The sequence below is a fragment of the Cloeon dipterum genome, chromosome 2, assembly GCF_949628265.1.
Source record: "Cloeon dipterum chromosome 2, ieCloDipt1.1, whole genome shotgun sequence".
Lineage (NCBI taxonomy): Eukaryota > Metazoa > Arthropoda > Insecta > Ephemeroptera > Baetidae > Cloeon > Cloeon dipterum.
In genome coordinates this window covers 16,451,252-16,468,451 of record NC_088787.1, presented here as the reverse complement: position 1 = coordinate 16,468,451, position 17,200 = coordinate 16,451,252, and the positions used below count along the sequence as shown (strand labels likewise).

The 17,200-nt window shown below is 41.6% G+C and overlaps 1 protein-coding gene across 1 annotated transcript in view; it reads left to right on the top strand.

The window, feature by feature from the left end:
• dpr8 (defective proboscis extension response 8) overlaps positions 1 to 17,200 on the top strand; it is an 86,746-nt gene that overhangs the window by 47,094 nt on the left and 22,452 nt on the right. Inside the window, exon 2 of the mRNA XM_065477093.1 lies at positions 16,323 to 16,492. Within this exon, the coding sequence (XP_065333165.1) occupies positions 16,323 to 16,492 (170 nt within the window). The remainder of the gene's footprint in view (positions 1 to 16,322; positions 16,493 to 17,200) is intronic.

The window sequence follows — 17,200 nt, the reverse complement described above, 5'->3', positions numbered from 1 at the left end:
CAGGTTATCAACACAGATGTTGCGTTTCTGACACACTTTCGAGTTCGAGCCAAATGATTCTTTTGAGGGCCGCGGTGGCTCTTGCACTCTGCGCTCCTGGGGTAAAGCCAGCCATCAAAACTGATGACTGCAGGAAAATCCGTTAGGGAGCACATAAACTGACTTCTCTTTCATCAGTCTAAGCGCAAAAATTGTGCAAACAGTGGCTACAATGTTGCCTCGAATCTCGGAAGTTTGCTCAGGACAAATTTCAAGCGCGGAGCTCTCGGGCGAAACTGCGTCAGTGTGTCCCAGGCAATTCCGCGAAATGTCAACAAGAAATTACGACGGAGACAAATGCGTCAGCCACTTGTGTTTTTAAACTAAATATGTATAATTACTTTTTAACAATAGACAGCCGGGCAAAAAGCAAAAGATGAGTGGCACAGCAATTATCCACGGGCTCGCTCTCTCTCACTCTCAACACGGCTCCTCTGAGAAATTGGACAAACTACTATTAACACTACCCTCGAGCGACACGCCAGGATTAAAACTGAATTTGGAGAGAGAGCGAGAAAGAGTGGGAGGGTGAGAGCGAGGAGGCGAGCGAGCCGGCTCTTCAAATGTAATTACTGCGACTGTCTTTCAGCGAAAGTAGTATGTAGTCTGCCTGCACGCCGGTGACTCTTTTTCTGCTCAAATGAGGTGTCTCGTCTGCGAAATTCGCTAATAACACAATGGAGATTGGCGAGTGCCTGCCTACAATGGCGTGCGCAAGCCGCAGCAGAGAGAAAAAGCCGGAGAGACAGCCAGGCTAATATGGTTCAATGCCAACTTCTTTCGCGTGTAGTACATGCATATATAAAAGCACGCGAGATCTTATTAGGCGGCGAGTAAATTTCAAGAAGATGAAACTTTCTTTAGGCGGCCCGCCTGCCTGCTGAAAAGAGAGGAAGGAAAATTTGATTAAATGATTACGCGGAGCGGCGGCGTCCTCTCTCCTTGCCCTATTCGAATCAGGCTCCGCAAGAAGGATCAACAAAAATTCCGCCGGCTCCGCTGAAACATTCCATTTTACATTATGATGTCGCCTTGCTAGCGAGCGCCGCTCGCTTATCGCTCGGCTCCATCATATTTGGATAAAAGGTGTTCTCTTCTGCTCTTTATTCACTCTCGGCAGTTGGTGCGCTTATTGAGCGCAATTTTCGCTTTACTAAATCCAATTCGAGGCACTGTGCCGACGACGCAAAAAGAAAATAATATGAAATCTCCGACACCACGACACGGCACCTTTTTTAACTCGCTAGCTCCTGTATCGTCGCTTGTTGTGCGACTCTAAATTGTCACTTATCCAGCAGGGAGCACGTCGAACGGCAGCCACACACTGGATAAACTCTTGGCGCAAGATGAATGTTAATGGAAAATAAAATGACTTTCTGCGCCACTTTCTCATCACCTCTCGCTGTCCGAGCCTCGGTAGGCTAATGTTCCTTTGATGACCGAAATTTGTTTGCAATTTAGACGCACTGCAGCTAAATTAGGGAGGCTTTTTGCCGCGAATGTTTTCACTAAATTGGACAGTCGGCCATTTGCTCTCTCGGCCGGAAACTGTTTTAGTGATAAATTAAGTGAGCCTACAGGCATATATGCTGTGCAAACTTAATTAATTGACCACATCAAAGTACACGTTTGCCACAGCATAGTTTCGGTAGTTTTTTAACAAATAGAGGGTGCACTGTATGTTATTTGTGTCATTTATGTTATTTAAATAAACTCGGAAGCTTTTTACATTATCGCTTGTTTCACTACTCAATAAATAAACTGGACAACTGAGGTAAAAAATGATACAAATAAATTTAAGAATTTAGTGATACCTACATTATGTAAAAAAATCTGTGCAAAGAAAGATATTTAATTAAACTCTCCTTTCGCATGACGAGACTGCTAGTCTATCCTGAGGATATTAAAATTTTTTAAACGGACGTTGGCTTTGATAAAAACTTTGAAAACCAGAAAATTAACCTTACTTCATGGAACGGCTGGTGATAACCTCTAAATTTTACATCATTTTATCAAAAGAAAGTATTCGTTTTGAAAGAGGAACAAAAAGATAACAATCAGTCTCTTTTAGCTCTAGAGGTTAAAGAAAGTTTCAAGGTGATAAAACGAAGCTGTGAAAAAACGTTAGTGCGGCACATGATCATCATGATAGTTCATAGGGTTTTTAGTGAAAAAAAATATATATAATCAATATGAAGTCTAGAGGAGTAGGTGAAATTACTTTCCTCGGCTTTGATGATCAATTCGGCGAAGGAAGAGAGGAGCGAGCATAAAATAAAATCCAGAAGTGTGTGCCTTAAATTATTCCAGGTGGAAGAAGCTTTCCAGCAGCCAGCGCCCGAGGTCTTAAATTTCTCACCCCGACTCGCTGAGCCGTACACAGTGTGAAAATTTGAATTTACCGAGTCATAAAGCGTGCGGAGGTGCGCACTTTTATAGCATTTCAAACATTTAAGCCGGCACGGTGCTAGGCGCAAATGTCATTGTCTGTGTGTAAGTTGCAGCTTTGCGCAATAAGCCTGGGACGCCAGCATCTGTCCAGCGAGGTAATCCAACAATAAAAAGTGGCCTCTGCTGATTGAACGCGACTGGCTCTGTTGCAGCAACACCGTTTCTCAACACAAGAAGCGTGAAGCAGACGAAACAAATCAATCTTGTTTTCGGGACGAGGAAAAATATGTCACTTTCGCAGGATTCCAAATTTCAGCTGGAGAAAATAAATGCCTTTTTAATCCGCTTGCAGCCGCGAACTCGTCGTCGTATGTTTTTCTAATCGATCTTCAATACAAAAGCGTCCGTCTTGACTGCACACCATTTCTCAAACGACAATTTTCTCCGTCTGGCTGGGCGGAAAATCAGCGTTGTTTGATGGTTTTCTCGGATTACACGCTCCCATTGGCCGGCTAATCCAGAGGAAAATTCCTCCATTTCCGCAATTCCTAGCCTACAATGTGTGTGCGCGTGTCACATGAGACGAAAAGGACGGCGCGCAGAAATGCGCTTTGCGGCCAGCATTTCCATTTAGTATTTCTTGACACATTATCCGGCCTTGGTCCGTCGACGCAGCACAATGGATCGCATCCAGCAGCCACAATGGCCCACTGATCCAATAATTACTCTCGGAGCAGCCTCGCAAGAGATCAATAACAACAAGAGTGAGCTTTTTCCAATAAATTTGATTGCCTGCACTCGAGCGCTGGGCCCGCCGCACTCGCCTATTCAGATCAACAAATAAGGCATTGATAAATCACCCGCCGCCCGAGTCCATTACGGGCTCACTTCTGGCATTGATTTCAGATTACCGGAATAAATTTTTCCCAGACGGCAGTAATAACAATAATAGAGTCTTGAGATGGATGGGCAGCAGCGGCCCCGCATTCATGCGCCGCGCTGTGCCGGGGCTCACCTTCTCCCAGAAAGACCGGCTCAGCATAAGCCGCTAAAAAGAAGCCGCAGGATTACGCTTTGCTTGATAAATGCCGCTGTTTTTGTTTCATTTCCTGCCGCAGCTTTCTTTTTGCCCTGCTCTCGCGCTCGCTCTCTGACCGAACCATTTTCATGCAAAGTGTGTGCTTCACCGGAGCCCTCTATAAATGGGGCCGGAATTGTTCCCCGGAGAGTCGGCGTTCATCCAAATTAAGCGTGCCGCACGACTTTTCCCGAATCGTCTCTCGAGCGTTGGCACAAATAACTGCGCGTGTCGCTATTCGCAACATAGCAGTTAAAATGAATTATTACTCGTAGCTCCGTGTCACGCGGCGGTGGACAAGGCAAATCCTCTAAATGTTAACAGGGTTAACGTTTTTACGCTGCAACTAGTTAGATATACTCTCGTTCTGCGCTGCGGAATGTAGGGCACGGAAATGCCCTTTCGACAATTTATAGCGGTTAAAGCCGAGTGAAAAAAAAACATCATTTTATCGCCCTGTCCGAGAGCTTTACACAAAATTGCTCATAATTTTTATTCCACATAATGCGCTGGAAACTAATTTGCGAGTTTTCGCCTCTGGATCGGGGCTTTCATTCAAGCTAATGCCGGCATCGTGCAGAGGAAAACGTTGTGCAAAAATTGCAGTAACGAGCAGCAATCAATTGCAACTTCAAGCCTCCAGGGACAGGCATGTTAAATAAATTTCCCTTTTCATGCTTTGAGTAACTTCTGCTCAAAGCTCGTTACGTATGCATAGGTTGGACGAAGAATTAATTGCGGTCCTTCGGGTCTCAGAAACTAGAAAAATGTTTTCCTCTCCAGCGGACACGTTCTCAACGAGGAGCTTCTTTCGTCTCTCCAACTAGAGGAACAACATCAGAATTATTAGCAGTTTTTAAGACGTTGTTATCCTACACGATAACAACGTGATTTGTGATCTTCCTCGACGAAATCATTTTAAATTATTAATTATTCCTAAAGGTATAGTGTTTTGTGCTTGCCTTTGAAAACTTTAGTATCACAAAGGTCAAAATTAGATCCGCTAACAATGGCGCACGAAAGGTGAAAACTGCTCTTTGTCGTTATATTGTGTTCGAAAAATCGATTTCACTTTTGTACGTTTGTGTACGGGTCTCTCAGCGGGGCAAAAGCAGCAGTTAATAAAATATGATTATTTGCTGCGGATTATGCTTTGTCCTCTGAAGCGTCACTCTGCAGCAGCAGCAGGGGCTACATGCATAATCCTCCGGCACCCAAGGCATAATGGAGAACGTTGTTCGCTTACAAATGCACTTTTGCAAAGAATGGAAAAGCAGTACAATGGAATTCGACTCTGACGACACGTGAATTCCAAGCAGCAGCTGCCGATGGAACTGCAGAGGCGTAATTTGATATTCCCCTTTTGCCATGACGCGTACAAGCCACCCGCCCTGAAGCCACTTTTTAATGGCCACTTTTTGCAAAGTTTGCACCCGACAGCGGTGGCGGTTTGCTAACAAAACATAAGGGGTCGACGACAACGATAAAGCTTTACGAGAGAGCGAATATTTTGGCGAAATTCTCTTGCGAAACTTGATTACATTCCTTTTACATATGTACAGCAACCAGTGCCAGTGCCAAGGGCGCAAAATTTTTCACTAACTTCGCACAACATTTCCGTGGCATGCCAGAAAACCTAGCTGAAGCGCAAGACTTCTACGTGAAACGTGTAAGAAAAAGCGGCTCCACATCAAAAGCAGCCTCGATTCGAGTGTTCTCAGCACGTGAAGACTGGTAAATTCTAAAATTTCGAGGGATCTCCGTCAAGGAAAAAGGGTGCCAGTTCGTTATCATCATTGAGTTAACAAATTTCAAAGGAGTATGCAAATTTTCTTCAGCTATCGGTCTAAAGCAATCCGCTTGCTTGGCAATTACAAACATTCTTTGAAGTCAATATTAACCTGCGATTCTTTTCGCCAGCAAGCTGCAAAGCAGCAAGCAATCGTTTGCGCAGCGGAGCTAAATCAATTTACGCCTATGGAAGCATCTAATTTGCATACAAACCACCTTCCGCGTCGGTGTAAATATTTACAGCAAAAAGTACGTTCTCTAGTGCTATTGATATGTGCTCCTAGCAGCCATTGCCTCCTTGCGAATATTTCTGATCTGCACTTTTGTTTGCTCCTCCTCAACGAGAGCGAGCATTTTTTATAATTCAATATAGCCGAGCTCAGGGGAGCTTTCACAAGGGTAGATGCAATCCAGGAAACAAATCAGCGTCTTGTTTGCTTTTCCCGAGGCTGTAGCTCGTTATGCTTTTCTTTTAATAGGGTCTTATCGAGCCAGATTGAATAACAACAACTGCTTGGTTCCTTTCCACCGATGTCGGTACCTGTTTGGCGACTTTTATTCATGCGAGACAAAAACGCTGCGTGGCGTAAGGTAGGGTGGAAAGGAGAAGGGCTGACTGCTATTAGCAAGTATTGTCAAGCGGACGTAATGCAAACTGGAAATGCTTCCTTAATACGATTTTCAAAAGCACACACCCACAGGGGATTCAATTTATTTCGCTTCGCCACTTTCTATGGGCTGAAAGAAAGAATTGTGTCGACGAGTTTAATGCACCGGAGTATAACATCGATTTTTTCTCTTTCGTCTTTTCATACCAAATATGGTAGAAGTCTCCTTGAATGCAAACATAAGTCGATTATACCAAATACTGCAAATTTGTTTTTATTGTATAAGGCCATTTAAATATACAACTCTCCGCCCCTACTTAAAACCTGACCGAAGGGTATGATACACCATTGATTTTGTTTGTTAACTCCAATAATATATAATTATTGTTTATTAATGTACAAATTTGTTCAAAATGAAATATTTTATGATATTACTTAATGTCAATGATATTAGAGTAAAAATTAATAATTTAAAAAATATAACCAATTGAGCTACAGCTTTATCTTTTAATTATATATATGTATGTATATTGAAAGAAACTAAAATAGTTTATTATTATTTAAATTTTATAACTAAAACAAAACTCATTTAATTAAATGTTGTATAATATTATTTTCTAAAACTTAGATTACAATAGCATTAGGTGAAATATGTTTTATCTCAAATTAACATGAATGGATAAAAATATAAATTGGAATAAATTTATTTTCTTACGTAACTGGAGATAATATGAAAGGAGTTTTAAAGTTTTGCCAATCAACATTGAAATGTGCGTGTTTCGGGGAGGCCGCTTAGGGAGGACAAAAATCCAAAATATATGTAAGCTATTTTGAGCTGTCGCCAAGTTGCATTTTTTCGGCAATATATGTTTGGCTTCCTATGTTTCCATTCACGATTCATTTACATCGTTGCAAAACGTCATCTACATTAAAAATAAATAAATAAATAAATGAAAAAGAGACCATTTCATCCTAAATCATTGTTTGTATATTCATCCTTGCGTGGAGAGAGGTCTGGAAAATATTTGCACTCAAACTTTACGCAAAAAAGTTAAAGCGGCGCTCTCCAGCAGCATTAATGCGCGGTGTCCAAAGCAAAAAGGCTCTCTGGCTAGCATCCTTGGTGCCATTCCGCATTTCACACCCTCTCGTTGCATTTGCAAGTTAAATTTTCACTGCCATTTCGCGCGCGGAAGCGACATAAATTTTGCTATGTAACGTACTTGGCGGACACACATTTACTCGCGCAGCACTGCTTCCTCTTTCTTGCCCGCTCGCCACAAGATACTGTCGACTTTATGGGTGCATGCAGTTGCGAATGAATGTCTAATCAGAGGCCGGGCGCCTCTGGCTATGCCAGAAAATGAGCATCGGACCTTTTCCGAAATTACAAAATAACGAACGAACGAACCAACGCAACGGCCGAAATTAAACGGCGTAATGGGGCTGGGGCTGGGGCTGCCCGACGGATCGGGAGGGTGTGTGGCGAGCTGCGAGGGGTTATTGCTCTGATAATTGGGGCTCATCACGTGAAAATAACAACCTCACGCCAAAACAACATCATTGATTAACGGTGCAGCACAGAAAGCTCGCTCGTTCTGGCAAGGTGACCTTTCTGCTGCATTTATCGGGCCCGAAATGGCTGCCTGGATCGCTTGTCAGCTGCCTAATGGAATATCCTCACGTACTTTCATACACATGCATGCAGGAATTCCAGTTTCTCTCTCCAATTGTGATCGCTTTTTTATGCTGATTTTACAACCATTCGTCTCGTTCGGCACGCATCTCTCCCCCGCGCTATTAGTAATCGATTAAACAAAACCGTTTCCCCCAAAGTCCATAGCGTGATTTGCCGACCCTCACGGAACCATGAGGGGCTTTTTTGTTGCCTATTTTGGTGCTAATTTAAATTGCCAGCTGATGCTAGCTTTGTACCAGTCAAGAAAGAAAACTGAGTGAAGGAGACGTGCTATAAGGAACGGTCACGAAAATTCAAGTTTCAGCAATATTTTCGTTTCCTTCCTGCCCTTTTCCACGATCGAGATAGTGGAAAATTGTACGGTCGTAAAATGAAAAAAATGCAAATATTTATATACCTGTTTCAGACCTGTTAAAATCATGCAATGCTGTTAAGATTAGAACGAAATCCGTCGAGACATTGAAGTATTGGTGGTTTCTGCCAGCTTGATTGATGAATTTGTAGCCGATACGTGAAACTTTCCTATGATTGTGCTGATAGACACTTTTTCTTCACTCTTCGTGTTGCAGGTTAAGAAGGCAGCTCAATTTTGCTTGTCAGCAAGATATATCATAAAATGGGAAAACTTTATTTCACTCGACTTTTCTTTTCCTAGAATTGCCTGCTAATCAAATAAGAAACATATATTAGTTCAGATCTAATATTTATCAAGGCATAAAGTCTCAAAATGAATTTCTCTGCTCAAAATAGAAATTATCAAACCAGTTTTACCCAACAGGGAATTCATGGAATTGACTCCTGATTGGTTATTGAACAATGTTAACGAATCGTTAATAAAATATGATTTTGTGTTGACTAAGCAAGAATAAAAATATATTACAGTTGGGAATTTTCCATTTGAATGAACAACAAGTATAAAAACTACTCAAAAATTGTGGCAAGAGATGAAACTAGTGCTAAACCAACCGATCTATTTGCACAAAATTTGAGCTCTTTCAATTCTGGCAGTTGAGTCAACTTTTTTATACCTTTAATTTTCTATTTGTTTGAATTAACATCATAAAATGGTGTCTAAACGCAGCCCTTAATGAGCTTCACTCTCCTCAAAATATGCGATGTTAAACCGAAGTCTTCTATTAATGTTTAATTTCCGCTGGCGTTATCGAGGAGAAAATCTCTGCTGAGCCATAAACTCGGCTGTTTAATTAATTTCGAGCTCATCATAAATCGCAATTACAATCCTGTACTAAATGCACTTGCCGGGTGCAATCTAATTCTCGTAGCCACTTAACTACAAGCCGAGAGTAATGAAGCGAATACGTCTTGCCTTGCAATTATATCATTCGCATTGGAAGCGGCGGATACGAGGTGATAATAATTCACACGACGGCGGGCAAGTGAGCGGGCAGGCGGGCGGGCGCTGCAATAAACGAATTAATCGCGAGCTCTCCGCGCCGCTAATTGCATAATTAGCGCAATCAGAAAGTGTGCTCAGGCAAGCGAATGAGCTAATTCAAGACAATGCTGCGTTGGCTCCCTCTCTCTCTCTATAAAGGGGTCGATTGTGCGGCAGGAAGGAAACGAGAGAGTATATAGAACTTTGCTTTATGCGGCGCGCTGCAAGTGGTAGTTTACTTTACAGGGGCTACGTGAGCTTCCCTCCTCTGTCTGATCGATTTGGCGGGGTCAATCCGTCGCCGCGTAATTGGCAATTCTGTTCTAGATCGACCTTCGTACTCGCGGTGCAGGCGAGTGCATTTATTTTGATACATACCAATTATGCACGATGGCTATTAATGAGCCTCTTTGCGGACAAATTGATTCTGCGGCTCACCATCCAATTATTTTCAATAGAGTTTGCACCACGCTTTTGTGGTGGCTCTACACTAGTACTTTTCAATGCAATTTTCCCCAATGTTTGCGCCGATTATTGAAGAGATGTAGCCTTGGTTAGCATTCACTATTGGCTAGGCAGATTTAATGCATTCCAAGCATTCATGTTTATACAAAGATTCGATAACGTTGAAAATAATTTGCATCCATCACAACTGCACAAGAATGGATCTTGTTTATATTAAAATTGAAATCCTGTCACTAGTACAGAGACAAATCCTTCAGGATTGAGTTTTTAAATTTCAGGATTTAAATTCTTAAAGAGCGTTTTACAGCAAAATTGTGGTTATTTTCAGTAGAAGGGCCCGTATACCTTCAAAAAATCTTATTTCATTTCGTTACAAGGAGTTTTACTATTGGATGGATTCTGACGATAGGAATCTAAAATCTGCCATGAAAAAATGGTCGAGTGCATTAAATATTTTAGAAATATTGGCAAAATTTTAATTTTAATTGTAGCTTGGTCCTGTTTTGATATTTCAAATCTAAATGTGAAACCAACAAAATAAAAAAAAATATACATACTAGGTAATTAAAACCAACAATGCTAATTATTTTCAACAGTTTCCTGGTTACAATCCACTTTAAAATGGACTTAGTTGTGCCAACACGTTTTGAAATCAGTCTAAAGCACTGTCTAAAGCATGTAGATTACGTCGAGTTTGATTTCAGCGACCGAGTCAAAAACTTAGGCATTGTGTTCGACCGATACCTGTCATGGGAAGGGCAAGTCTCGCGAATTTTTCAAAAAGTCTTTGGCACGTTAAAAACTTTAGAGAAGTTTAGGAATGTGACTCCAGAAAAAATCAGAATTAAACTAGTCAAAGCGTTGATACTACCCCATTTCGACTACTCTGATGTTGTGTTTTGTAACTTGAGCGCGGCGCAGATCAATAGGCTGCAAGTATTGCAAAATCATCTCATAAGGTATATTTTCGGAGTGAAACGTGGTCAGCGACTTTCCCCGTTGTATAAAAAATGCCAAATATTAAATGTCACTGATAGACGTAAACTGCATGTTCTAGTCCAGACTCACAAAATTTTGTATAATAATAGTCCCCAATATTTGCGCAATCTTGTAACAACAATGCATGATGTCGATTTTTTGGGTAGGTCACGGGCGCATCGAATGCGACTTCGGGCCCCCTTTGTCAGTGTAACAGTGCCTGAGCAGTGCTTCCAAGTCATTTGTTATCGCCTGTGGAACAACCTGTCGCCGAATCTGTGTATGAATGGGAACTCAAGTGCATTCAAACAAAAACTGAGCCAAACATTTCTTGCCAAATACTGATGTGATAGACTGATTTTACTATTCCCTCTGTTATCAAATACAAAAAAATGCTTTGTTATATTTTTGTTAAGTTCTGGATGTGGATGTATGGGGCACAGTTGCCCTGCTGATCCGTAATAAACCAAAATTTGAATCTAAAGCAACTATTTTACAGTATATGAATAACGCCAATCATTTCGCGCGCATTCCATTTCTAAATGGAGAACGAAATTCCGACTTCAACGTCGAGCTTTACCCATTCGTGGGAGTTTTATCATCAGGAGCCGCCCACCAACAGCTTTTGTTTTGCATGGTAAATGAGGATCTATCTTTGATCAAAAAAGCCGTTTGTCAAAAAAGCAAGGCATGCCCGATGCGAGAGAGCCAGAAATTTGAATTGCAAAACTCGGTGAAACAGTTGGAAAGCGTTTTTATTCCGTAGGCCGCAGGGCAATAATCGGGGTGCTGCTGTTCATTAGCCTGCGCCGCGCGACTCTAGGGGCTCTGTGCTTGGGAACAATGCGATGCAGGCACCGTGCAGTGCACACAACAAAAAGAGCCGGCGAAAATAATAACTTTTCTGCAGGTGCATGCTGCAGAGTTGACCCATAAACTTTTTGCGCAAAAAACTTACACCCGTGCCTGCCTGACGTATGTGCTCTATATATCGCGGGGGGATTTTGAAAACACGCGGCGAGCACGAAAAAAGGGCATATGAAATTAGTTTCACATCAAAAGAGGCTGCTGAGCTATATTGTATGTGTGCGCGCGGGTAATATATTTTGCCATGAGAGCGAAGTATGCCGCGCGTTTTTGCCCAACCCTCTCAAGAGTGGCAACAAAACACACGCACGCATGCTGCATACATTGTGCGCTGTGCGTTGGGCCACTCTCGGCTCCACATATATGCCTGGCAACTGGCAACAGCGCACTTTCAGATTAATAGCCAAGGAAATTGCTGCTTTTCCATTCAAACAAAAGTTGCCTTCATAACGACACATGCACGAGCAGCTTGCTGGGGTGCGTGGACAAAAATGGCTACGGTTGTCGTTCAGCAGATGCTAATTCAAATACGTTACTGTTCGTCGACGCATTTGAATTTCATGAGATTAAGGGTTTAGTCGGTTGGAAATTAATTTCCAATTGATGGCCTCCCGCCTCTGTACGCTGAATGTTTAACAATTGGCGTTACACAATGAAGCTGCTGCTCGTCGATATTCAATAAAACCATTTTGCGAGCGAGTGGATGCGCTCGTAATTGAGTTAACTAATTGATTTCGGAACCAATTTGGTTTTATTAGCTCCATGCTACTTCTAGCAAATACGCTGAAAATTGTTTACGTGCGTGAGAAAGTGTTTTGTGAGTACCAAATGTCATTAACTGTGTTGGAGAGGGCAATTAAAATGAATTTCCTTTGAGCTATTTCAGCAGGAATACACAAAAAGGCTAATTGATTTCATAAACATGCCCGTAATGCTATCGCGATAATTTTCCTTCAACAAGTTTCACATCAAAGCACCCAATTAACATGTTGGAACACACAGCAATTTTAATGATTACCTGTATTGCGTCGCTCTAAAATAAATTTAAACGCTGGAAAAACCAAAAGAGCATGCGGAAACTTGTGCAAAATTTAACAAATTGTTTACTCAATGGAATGCTTGATTGTTTAACACAAAATGCGAGTTAATGTGTGAATAATTGATTAATAAAAACCTCAAAACATGGAATTGGAGGAACCGTGCAGACGAGTAAATGCCCTTGTTTGCGGTCTGATCCTGCTCGTGGGACAGCGGCCTGTTTTTGTTGAAAATGCTGGTAGCACAAGAATCGTGCAGACCTTTCCCAGCGATTACAATTCCAGTCATCCACCCTGGCGAATTTCTTTGACTGGCTTATCTTGCCGTCACACCACGCACCTACCTCATAAAAGGCTTTTTCATGTGTTTGAACTCGCAACTTAACAGATTTCAATGCCAATTTCACGGGAGGGAAATAGAAACTGTGTACACAATTGGAAGGCAGTACGCCGGGTGACTTTTAAAGCGGCCTGCCTGCCTAGTTGGCGCAGTGCATTTTCATTTTTAGATTGGATGGGGCCTGGCAGGGTGTGCGAATTCGAGGCACGTCGCGCAGAACAAAAGTCATCACAGGCCGATAATGGAGGAGCGCGTGTTTCAGCCAAGCTGCTCGCCGCTAAACTGGCTCTCGCACAGTAGTTGTCGGTAGTTTGATTTGCAACCCAGCGCCGAATTATTTACCAGATCAGCGATTATTCAGGCTGAGTGACCGCCATCGAGGTTTGCAGATTGTATAAATCATTGCATTTGGCACGCTAATTGCGAGCGTTCTGGTACAGGCGCCATGTATATTAAAGCTCTATTTGCGCAGCCAAACGTGCCTCTCGACTGCGTTATTCCAACGATGTCTTTCACAGCTGATGAGATTGTTAATCATACGCAAGCCTATATCGATTGGCAGTTAGAAACGAGAACTCGGATTCAAGATTTGCAATAAAAATGTGAATGAAATGCTAATTAAATAAGCTTGCTCGGGGAAATGCCAGCTTTTTAAAATATAATTAATTTCACTCCGAGTTCCAGCAGGTAACCAAGCGTAAAAGTTCACGACATTCAATTTCTACGGAGGTTAGTCGTATTGCAAGTGCCAAACTAATGAGTATTCACGTCCTACTTCACGGTTCTTGAATCGTATCTCTATAACTCCACTTTGAAAATTTCTTGAGCTGAAAAGTGATGTGGCTTATTGTTTAAAAAATAAAATGCAATATTGCAATCTTTAAAAATTCGTTCAAGCATACGACCTCATTTCCATGTCAACAATCTCTCCTGCAATATTACCGTACTTAAGGAAAGGTTTATAATATGCACTTTTCTTGGTATAGCCATGGAAACCTTTCTGCGTGCATTTCTTTTATTTGTAAGAGACATATAAATTCCGCAGCTATACACGGAAAATTAATGCAATCACTCTTTTTTCGAAATTTCTCTAGGTTATTAAAAACCACTATTGTGGGCGCTTCCTGCCACTACAATTTGAATATCAAATGTTGGGATAATTCCCGTGATTGTAATAGGGGGCAGTGCAAAGGTGAAGCGCACTTTTGCTGCACCTTCACCCCACTGCATAATCAGACTCGCACAGAAGCAGTCACCTCAAAATGTTGTCTCTCCAAACTGTAGGGAGAATTCGTGCGAGATCAATCCAAATAGGAATTGTTTAAATGACTGAACCCAAAACTGGGCAAGAAATAATTAATTGTATTAGTTTTGTTTTTTGTCGTTAGTTAACGTGAAAAGTCGGAATTGCTAATTTATTCTTGTGATTTGTAATTGTAATTTGTTTGTTAATTATAGTTCAATTCTACGATTATTGTCACGCCAAGTCCGAATAAACAAAATGAACATAAAGGACGCTAAGCTGCCCTTGTATTAATTACTGCTCCTCAATACCCATACCATATTTATTTCTATGGTGACAAAAATATCCACCTTCTTATTTTTAAGTGTGAATATTTATTGCTGAATAGAGCCATGGTATTTTTAAGTTTATTTCTTTAGTTTTACTTATTTAATTCATTATAAATCAAATTTATCTTCCAATTTTCAATTTTTGCAACAAGAAAGAAAGGATGCTATAGTATGAATGAAGAAAGTAATTGCCTTGAATACATTAAAAAAATCAAAGGGTTTTTAGCAGCAAAAATAGCAGGAAATTGCATTGGAATAAAAAGTTTGCTTGTTAAAAGCATTAGGGTGTGAATTTTAATTAATTTTCATAAGGTAACCACAGGCTGCAATAATTCGAGAATAGCTCTGCGTGAGTTGCAGCTGCAATTAACCTCTGCAATTATAAAAACAAGACACGTTTCAAGGGAGGCAAACCCCGGTGAAAAGGGAAGCAGCTCTTGTGGAGTAACGTAATCACGTCGTGCAATAAACCGACGGCGCTATAAAATGCAGTCTGCCTGATAGCGGTACAAATTCACTGCCTCGAGCTCATTTGCGGAGGGCATAAAGCGAGAGGAGAGCGACCGTGAAGCATGATTAAAACGCCGCGTGATTTATTCGGATGCACGCGCCAGGTGCACTCACGGTAGAGTTATGGGGGGTTTCGACCCCGTTCGATTTTACGTGCGAAACAAAATGAGATGCATTATTTACAGCGCGTTCGCATGACTCCTGCCGAGTTGAGAGGTTGGGCCACCCGCGCAACCTCCTTGTCATGCCTGCTGCATAACTTGATTAGAGAGTGTGCGTTGTTCAGGCCAGCGCTCCGGTTACCACAGGGCTTACTGCTTGCTGCGTCTCTAATATCCGTTAATTTATTCCCCCTTCCCTCTCTGGAGAGTGTAAAATTGAATTTCAAAGGGTCTAATCCTCCTTAAATGAAAAATGTGTCGCATCTAGGACCTGGTCTATGAATACATTAACAAAGCGTGGAATGCAGATCAAGTTTCCTAATCCAAAGATGAATCTTTCGCTAGGAGAGAGAGAAATGATTATTCCCTGGCAATTATTTTTTTTATATTTCTTTACATCACTAGGGTTGTAGATCGTATAGATATTATTTTTCAAGAGAAAATGATTGTAGCTTCGAGGAAAATGTCCGGCATTTCAATTCAACGTGAAAATGGACCTCGTTAAGATTCTTAAGTACAAGAAAAAAGTTTAAAAATACAGAAAATAATCATAAAAAGTGGATTTTTAGATATGTACTCTTTTTTCTAGCTCTCGTCGAAAAACGCACGATTGGAGCAAAAAACACAGCATACTTGTCTTTCCCTTTTGATTTATATCCAAATACTATTTAAACCTTGTGCGAAATTTTTAGAACCTTAAACATTATTATGGCATACCACATCGACTGTGGTTGAGGATTAGTGGGGTTTTATACAAATAAATAAAATGCTGATTCTAACATTTCTTGCTTACTTTTTGCTACGTATAGCTTAAAATATTATTTCTAAAGGGAAATATCAAAACCTGATCAAAATATTATTTGTGATAAAACACTTTTAGTCCAGTAGATAAAGTTGGAAAGATACCAAGATAGAATGAAAAAATGTGTAGATTTTTACGTATTTTTAGCTGATTTCGAATTAATTCAAATGACTTCGAATTAAATTTTTTGTGTGCTCATTTGATCATCCCGTGAGGATCGGGAGCTCAGAAAAAATAGCCCTATATACTAATTACCTAAATTTCTAAGCTTAAGTTGACGAAATTTCGAGGAGCATTTATATCATTAAGAGCTCAGCAGAGAGAGAAGGAGCGTTTTAAAGTGAAATATTGAAGAACGTTGAGCTGCTAGAAATCTCCTCCGCCGTCACGTGAGTCAGGAGGGCGGAGGCGTATTTAATTATCTCACAACTTTTAACTGATTTTCCGGCTTTTAAAACACCCCTACTCGACGCGAGTGAGTACAGAGGCGAAATCGCTTTTAGCAAAGTTAGGTGGAGAAAGTTGGAGGCGAAACCCCGGCGTCCTTGAGCTATAGCTTTTCATGAATTGTTGATGGCTCTGTTGCAGGCGTGGGACCGTTGGCCGCGTCGAGGCGCTTCCGGACAGAGTTCCTGCAGGATCTACCGACGCCAGGCACCGGCCCCTACTTCGACACCACGGTCAACAACAACATCACAGCACTCGTCGGCAAAGTTGCCTACTTGAATTGCCGAGTCAAAAATTTGGGCAACAGGACGGTAAGGCCCTCGCTGGTTTGTCTTGTTTTACTTTCGGCTCTGAGTAGATACACACACGCGCGCTCCTTTAGCGGATTACGACCCCTTTCGCATTCGCACGGTATAAGCCTTAAGACAACACTGTTTCGTGAATAATACACACACACACACTAGCATGCAGACACCCCCTCCTCCATCCTACCTGTTTCGCCGCCTGTTTTTAAGCCCCCAATTTGCATTTTAATTCGAGGAGCGTGCGATCCGATTTTCGCCTGCGCCCGCCTTGTCCGCGCCTTTTTATCACTGACTGCAGGTATTTATGTTGTGACAACAATATCTCGTCGTCCCCAGAGGCCGGGACACTCGGAACAAGTTTCTCGTTCTCTCTTGAGGGTGTGACACGCTTGGTGTAATTTCGCCGGCAGCTCAAACTTTGCGTGCTGCGAATGTGACTGCCTGAAACACCTACGGCGAGATAGACACGCTACTCGTGGATCAATATGAAAGCGCGCGCTTGTTTGTCATCGTGCCGGAATGTTATTAATAGAAACTACAGTTTCGTTCCGCTCTCAAAGGCTCATGACAAACTGTAATTATCAATTATAAACTCGGGCAAAAGCCTGTCATTAGTTAGTAGGAAATTTTATTTCACTGGAACGCCATCAGCGGAAAATGCAAAAAAAAAACGTTTGATGAGGATCTGGGATAATAACGTTTCTCTTGACTTTT